This window comes from Prunus dulcis, chromosome 6, assembly GCF_902201215.1.
Source record: "Prunus dulcis chromosome 6, ALMONDv2, whole genome shotgun sequence".
NCBI lineage: Eukaryota > Viridiplantae > Streptophyta > Magnoliopsida > Rosales > Rosaceae > Prunus > Prunus dulcis.
The window spans coordinates 10,254,993-10,263,475 of NC_047655.1; the positions used below are offsets into that span (position 1 = coordinate 10,254,993).

Genomic DNA, 8,483 nt, shown 5'->3' on the forward strand with positions numbered 1-8,483 from the left:
AAGAGGTACAAACCCAATTAAAACTGTCATTAGAAGGAAAATAAATATAGATTAATAGCACGTTTAGTGCAAAAAAGAATAGAGGAAAAGATGTGATTAAGAATTATATTCACACTAATTTAAGGTTAAACCCACATTATTGAGGAAAATATATAAATATATTTATATATAGAGAGAGATTGTAATGGACCCATGGCCTTTTTAATTAAGAGATTGATATGTATATAACATTAATATTTTATGTCATGCTCATCTACTACCTTTCGTAATATGCCTTCTACCAATTATTCCCTTATGATATACACCAATGATTGGTTTTTTTTTTTTTTTTTTTCAAAAAAGGGGGGGTTTGGTTTAAATTAAGAAATATTCATGGATTAGGTAAATATGTATTTAAGTCATGCTTTTGCTCCCAATAAACCTTACAACATGTTCTTCATATGAGAGATCGCTCAAGCAGACTTTGTCAGATAATTATGTATTACATAGATCTTATATTCCCCCTAATTGTAGTTCTTATATGTCCTTCTGCTTGTGTGGAAATAGCTGATTGGGTGGGCTCAAATTCTAACTTTAATTATGGCCTTGTAGATTATGTTAAACTGGATTTAGTCATAATTGCTTGTCACCTAAGCAATAAGAGGACTTAGATTAAAATATATTAATGTAGTTGTTTTTATAGTATTATTGGCTTGAATTGAACCATACCCAACTTGCATTTTATTATTAAGACATCATTTAATTGCATGCGTGTCCGCATTTGTAAGGTTACATATATCTTCTGCTTCTTTATAGGTAAAATGCACAGATTTAGTAGGGGTATGCCATGAAAGGTAGCTGTGTTTGAGGTAGATCCTAGCGTTGACCTTTTACCAAAACAATAAGATTATTATGTTGGCCAATGATTAGCAGTGAACCCAATTAAGATAGTAATTATGAACTCAATCATGATTAGCAAAACTCATGAGCAAAATCTAAAAAACTAACTGTAATTATGTTTCTTAATTGCAACATGCGACAAATTAAGTTCCCTAATTGTAATGAATTGTTACTTTCTTATCCCATGGTGTGTGATGCATGCTGCTATTGGGATTGGAAGGACTTGGAAGTCCAGATGTTGTTAAAGTGGTCATCAAGTGCAGCGGTGGCATACGCATAATACAAATTTGCACACCAGAAAAGAGAGAGAAAATGCGCATACGGTTTTGTATTTATTGCAGAGGGGAATAGCCTTGGATTATAAAAAGGAAAATTTATATGAGGATTAGGAGAGTAGGGCAGTGAGTTCCATTGGCCGACCAGTAGCCTATCTCACTGAGCGGTAGCTTGCTCACAACCTTCCCCCACAAAACACTCATCTGAGTCGTAATTTTTAACACATTTAAAGACTCTAGAGACAGCTAGCTAACGAGATCTAGCCTAATGAAAAATAATATTGACTTGCATATGATCAATATCTATTTGAGTGGATTAAGCACAAATCACTGACCGGCTAAGCAAATGAGATTTTCAAATCTAGAAACTGTCATTGGGATTTTTGTTTTAGGGTTCAGAACTAAAAACCTTGTCTTTTGACCAACCTCGGCTGTTACAAATTTTTTCGTATTTTCCAAAGCCAGCAATAAAAGAAAGTAGGTTTTGAGTTTGACCACTGAACTATTCGTACGATCTCTTAATGCATATGTTTCTTTCATGCATTTGAGTCTGACCATTTTGCCTTGGACAGTTGGGAACATTATATGATCCTTTGCAAGATGGCAAACGACACCAAATTTGTTTACAAGTTTTAAATACAAAGTCTCAAGGTGAAGCATTACATGACGATTCAATCCAACAATACAGATTCAGCATATAAGGTAACTGAATTAAAAATTTCTCACTTCTAATCCAATTTTATGATCTCATAATTATATTGAATAAAAATATAAAAAAACTTTACACAAGTTTGCAGAGTAACACCATAATAAGTTATGATTCAAGGAACCACCACTAGGATGCTCACAAGCAATTTAGCGCCGGTTTGAAAATGTATTTATTGGAACAACAAATAAGTCTGCAATCAATGCAATGCTTGTATACTCAAGTACATGTGAAACTTCTGTGCAACAAAAATCCATAATTATCAACATACTTCAAAGACAAGGGCAGGCTTTGGTGGCCATGATCAGATTTAACAGAGCGTCTTCCCAGGGCCTCCAAATGTCTTTTGATCAGAAAGAAACACGAGAATAAGCACTTGACCATCAGGCTCTTTCTATTGTATGTTGGAAGTTCACAGATTTTTGCAAACAAAACATATCTAGATAAATGTGACTGATCCACAATGACTAGAAAACCTGTAAGTAGAGCGCATCCTTTACGACCGGCTTATAAGAGGGTCTCATGATTATATGTTGCATATCTTAAAGGTACCAAGGCAATGTCAAAGTAGGCTAACACTTCATCTCAGAGCTAGGGCTGGAGCCACTCGGCTGTCCCATTCTACTTCGGGCAGGAAATGCAACTATGTGAACCCACCATCCCTGCAGTACACCTGCCCTATAGCTAATACCGTGCTAAATCTATCAATAGAACACATCCATAAAATCAGCTTACAACACATCTCAAAGGTACCCAGGCAATGTGGGACTCTGCTCATGCCTAGTGCCAACTTTTTATGCAATTAGCACCTCAAGAAATACTCCAGAAACGGTGGGCACGACTGGCCTAGTGGTCTTTATATTCCTGTCCATGTTAGAAAAGAGATTGCCAGAGCACAACAAAAATATATCTCAACAGACTTTTCAAAAAGTCTAAACCACCATAATTTTGAGTAGGAATCTTTCACTCTACGGTCTTAGAACTATAACCATTTCACATAAAAGTTTTCTGGCTGTTCAAAACTCAGAAAAAATGCCATAGAATATTCAGTTTGAAAACAGGGAAGGAAGAGAACATGAAAATCAGTGAAGCACCTTATCCCATAAACCTCTGGATGAACAAATTGGTGACCCTAATGTCTCAAATAAAAACCAAAATGGGATGGTATAAACAAGTGGTCGAAGTATGCCTTAAATGTGGTATATTAACTTGAATGCTACATAGCCTCAAATACTATGTTAATTTCCATAATATACAGTGATCAAGGCCGAAGACTCCATGTGCATTTCCAGGGGGCCATGCAAAGACGTAGTCTAAGGAAAAAAAATTATTTAGTGTCTTAATATGGCGTTTTTATACTTAATTAATGAGTCCAAATGATCATACATTACCGTTTTCCACAGAACTCTTTCTTTGAACTCAACCATATATGTGTAGATATGTATCATAGCCTGTATACGTATTCTCGTGAAGAAATTTAGCAGCATAGCTCTTGTTTCACACTACAATTAATGCAAGATGTGAATATCCAATCAAACAGAGGAGGATAGATACTCAAAGACTCCAGGTTGCAAACCGCTCAATACCCCAACACAGAAAAACAAAAATGATAAAAATCCTCATCTAGAATTCAAGGTGAAAAGGCCAGAAGACACAATCTGGTGTCTGATATCCCAATGGACAACATGCTAAAAATCCAAAACTAAAAGAAACCTGAAAAAGCAAGATGCCTAATTTTTCATTATATTCAGACAACATTCTCTATTATCTATCACACAACTAAACGTTACGCTTGTTTCTATAATCAACTGACAGTCTTTAAATTAATTTCTTCATTCTTTTTCCTATATCTTTCCATCGAATCTGTCTTTTGCAGCTGCCTATCTAATCAGAAATCCAGGCTCCAGCTATCATAAATTAGCCTTAGCAAGGAATGATCATATTGATCACTGAAGTGGACTTAGCTGATGAATCAGGCATATGCATCAACATATGACTATTTATGAGAATGCAGTTTATCTATCATCAATTCAATTAGATAAAGCTCCTGGTGCAGAAACAAGAGACATAAACTCCAAGATGGACTGATCACAACAAGGGCAAGAAACTTTTCACATCACCAAAAAGAATGTAGCAGAGGAACAAAACTATCAATGATGGCGGAGATGTGACATTCAACATGCAACGAAGATATTTTAATGTACATTTGAAGAATATTGGAAATACTAGCTAACTGGTCACAGAGATCAATTAAGTAAACAGTAGCATAAATTATAATAAGTTGTCATTATAAAATGAAATAGGTGTGAAGATAGTCAGGTAAGCTGACATCTTTCACTGTTCAACAGCCACCAACCAATTATAAGAATTTCAAGGTCTCTCAAACATAATGACTCCTCCTGGCTCTAACTCCTAGTCGCACACTCCTCTTTATAAGGACTAACACTTCGAGAATCCTTTAAAACCAAAAGAAGTAGAAATGGTCAGCTGTTATAGAAATCATAAGATTCCGGTGGAGAAAAAAAATAATTCCTTTTTCACATGTTACCCTAATTCAGAACTAGGCAATTCCTACCCATCTGCCAACATATAGCTGACAAGTGAGGATCCTTTCATTGAATGAGGTAATCAAGGCCCCAATTGCCAGCCATTAATAATACTCAACGCTTTAAGTGAAAGGACAGAAAAATTACACCACACTTTATTTTAGTCTTTCTTCTAAATCAGTCATTTTAAAATAGATTTAAAATAGCAATAAGACGTATGCTTTCTGTATCAGAGTAGCTCCAGTGAATAACTGTATTTAAACCTACAGTCTCAACCATATAAAAGACAGATGCCTTTTGAAGTGGAAGCGTAATAACATTCAAATTTGGGAGAAGTGACAGCAATATCACAATAAATTTGTAACTGCATTGCTACCACAACTATAAGTTACAACAAAATAAGGAAAAAAGACAACCGAGACAAATACCAGAGGTAAACTGTGTAACTCCGATCAATGGCACTTGAAGGCACTTGAAGAAAGATTACAAAAGTGGCATACGAAAAAGGAGGCAAATCAGCAAGGAAAAACAACAGAAGACAGTGTGCACTAGCATGTGTGGATGTGTGTGCACACCTTTTTTTGCACATGAGCATGTAACTCTGTGTGTGTGTGTGTGTGTGTGTGTGTGAGAGAGAGAGAGAGAGAGAGAGAGAGAGAGAGATCTTGAGCCATTTTTTGTTTAAGAAACTACTAAATCAATCAGGGGAAGACAGATCAACTATCATATAGAATGCAAAAAGCTGCTCATGCTCAACAAGCTGTAAAATTTACCTGCATATGCGCTTTTACAATTGAACAAAACTGGAATTTCACATATTTGTTGCAATGTTTCTACTCATAGTCAAACTGCACCTCTACATACATGTATTGTCTCATGAGCTGGACGATGGATGAGGTGAAATTTGCTAACGTTTGGCATTCTTCATGGGTTTTGGCTTCTGAAACAACCCCATGAATAACCAATTTCTTAAGACTTGGGCATCGTTTCAACAGCCCTTCAACAAAATGTATGAAGATATCATTGATTAGAGTCCACCCAAGCTCCAAGAAAGTAACATTCTCCAGATGAGAAGATCCTTGCAAACCATAGTGAAGCACTCCATCTCTTAAATCATAACTCAATGACAAATGACTCAGCTGTGGTAAACAGACAGCAATCGTTTCTAAATCCACAATCTCATCCTCATCATAAAAAAATCACATCCCATGCCGAAGCCTCCTCAATTTTGACAATCTCGAGATCATCTGGTAAAATTTTGGCCATATAATTGTAAAATTGCTAATATCTACAATCTCAAGGTTTTCAACATTATCACCGATATCAAGATGAAAGACACTAACATCATCAATCTTGAAATGCTTCAAGGTCCCCTTTCCAATGAGTTCAAAGACCTCAAGAGCACAAGCTTTCAGGTGCAAACGCTGAATGCTATCAGCCTCCAATATAAACTTTTCCAAACTGATTCTTTCTGCATAAATGCTCTTTAATGTTGGACTGCTCAGCTCAACAGTCACTTGTGCATCTGACATTGCTATCTCTGGGTTGACAAGTTCTAAGGTTTCAATCTTTGGGCATGCACTTAGCAAAAGGCTCAGATCCAATGCTGAAATACTAACATACCTCAAAGAAAGAGATTTCAAACAAGGAAATCTCTGAAATTTGGGTTCAACTCCTGTGACAGAATTATGGCCCAAGACCAACATTTCCAACTTTTGCCTCCCACAAATTTCTAGAATGTTTACATTTGGAGCAGTCCGAACATTATAAAACAATTGCCGAAGCGTTTCTCTGGTGTACATGAGCCATGCAATAACAGTGGAACCCAAGAACTCTTCAACATCATCCATTAAGATTGATAGACCTTGTAATCCAGTACTTTGAAAAATTGTTTGCGTTATTAAGATTTCCAATTGACTAGTTGTTAAATCCCGATACACAGGCCAATCATTGGAATTGAATGAAAGCGTGTGAAGGTGTTTGCGGCAAGCTTCTCGCCATTTCTGACATGTTGTGGAGGCTACCACCACATCTCGCGCAGCACTGAGCCGGGACAGTATGTTACCAATGACCTCAACAGGCAGGTGCTCCATAACCCACAACACTAATCAATTTTCTCAAAAACACCACTTGGGTTTCCACAAAGTATCAACTCATTATCGAAATACTTAATCTCCCAAGAAGCAAAATGTCATGCTCTTCAAAAATCAAGGTGAACTTGTAAAACCAGTCAATAGATGTTCCCGTTGACAGTACTACTCTAATAGCAGAAGGCTGGTGGAATCAACAAAAATGAAATGCTGGCCAACAAAGAAAGAAAATAATTGGTCCACCACAGTTTATGAGATCCCTAAACCAAAATCTAACACACACCACTATAGTAACTTGATAACATTAAAAAATATCCAGATTTTGCTTAAAGAAATTAAAATGCTCAACAGTAGCAAAATTGTAACCAACTAAAAATCAAAACCATACATACAAAACCCATTAGCACCACAAAACCAATATCAGGGTATCAATCTGAATTGAAGAAACTCCTAGCAAATAAAACGACTCAGTTCTGATAGTATACATTATAGTGGGTAATAAATACAATATCGAAAGAGCAAAAAAAAAGCATTAGAACGAATTTAACCATCCCAAATGCAGAAACGAAAAATAAAAAAACTGATTACCTGGAGATCAAAAGGGTGGTGGTGAAAGGTGCTGTTAGTAACCAGAAGAACAACTTGAAATGGATTGCAAATGCAGATTGAAGAATGATTGTACAAATGGTAATGAAATGGAAACTCGATGAAGATGAAGAGTGGATCAAGAAGAAAAGCCTCGAGCATAGGCTTGAGATCCGCTACTTCTGATATCGAGAGAGAGGAAGAATCAATAATCAATTAAATCAAGGTGAGCAATAGTATCCTCATTAGATAATTCATCCCTACTTACATAATTTGTCATCCAAAAAGGTCTTTGCTCTATAGTAACTTGAAAACATTTCGGGATATTGCGTAAATAAATTAAAATGCTCAACATATAAGTAACACCTTGTTTTAAAGTGCTGTTATTTCTACCCCATTTCTATTTTCTCACCCATCTTATCTTTTCACTCACCCTATAAAATTGAATAAACACAAACCTATCTTTCCACCCACTATTATTTTTAAAATACCCTTTAATTGTATTTCCATATTTGCTATTATAATAACAAAAAAATTTATAACAAATAATAACAAAAATTCTTCAATTAGCCTATCCCCACCCCAATCGTAGTCCCCCACCCCAAACTTCTCCTCTGGAGAAAACCCAACAGTCAACACCATGATCTTACAAACATTTAACTCTCCTTCTTCAACCAAAGAAAAACTCTCCTACTGCCAAAGAAAAAAAAACACTCCCCTTCTTATCACCCAGAAGAAAAAGAAAAAAAAACTCACACTGATTACTCTATCTGTTCCCGAAAATAAAAACACGTTTGCTTTATTTTATTTTTATTTTCAGAGACTGCAATAGAGGTGTTATTTGAGTTTGAAATTAAAAGGAAAGAAAGAGACAAAGGAAGAAAAGGAAATGGCCATGAGTTTCTGTCAATTTTAGAGTTGCCCAAAAGCTCAAAGTCGATGTAATTATGGGACTACTTGAGCTTTGGAGTTAGAGAAGAAAGAAAAATAATTGGATTATGTGTGACTGAAAATAAAATTGGGGTGTTATGAGTTTGCAAGTTTAGGTTTTCTTCTGATTCCTAATTTTTGAAGAACGCAGGGAGAGAAAGATGTTGATTTCATTTGTTTGGTGGGTTGGGTATGAAGATGGGTGTGGATTTTGAACCAAAAAAAAAAAATATGGTTGTGGGTGCGTGTGAGAGAGATTGAGAGAGTTGTCCTCACAAGTCATTTTATAAAGAAGTAAATTTATTTTTAAAATTTTAAAAATAAGGTGGGTGGGAAAATAGGACAGGTGGGTGGAAATAGCAGCACTCTTGTTTTATTGTATTTATCTTCTTTTTTTTCCTTTTTTTTTTTTTTAAACTATGCTCCTTGACGCCTTTTTTTTATTCCAAGACAAGGAACATCATAAAAACTA

At 35.7% G+C, this 8,483-nt stretch overlaps 1 protein-coding gene across 1 annotated transcript; it reads right to left on the minus strand.

The window, feature by feature from the left end:
* Window positions 1-1,973: 1,973 nt before the first annotated feature.
* Window positions 1,974-7,388, minus strand: LOC117629627 (F-box/LRR-repeat protein At1g67190-like). Its single transcript, XM_034362177.1, is given in 3 exon segments — window positions 1,974-6,706; window positions 7,085-7,263; window positions 7,350-7,388. A coding segment is annotated over 1 exon segment (1,260 nt). The 5' UTR covers window positions 6,500-6,706; window positions 7,085-7,263; window positions 7,350-7,388; the 3' UTR covers window positions 1,974-5,239.
* Between the last annotated feature and the right edge of the window lie 1,095 nt (window positions 7,389-8,483).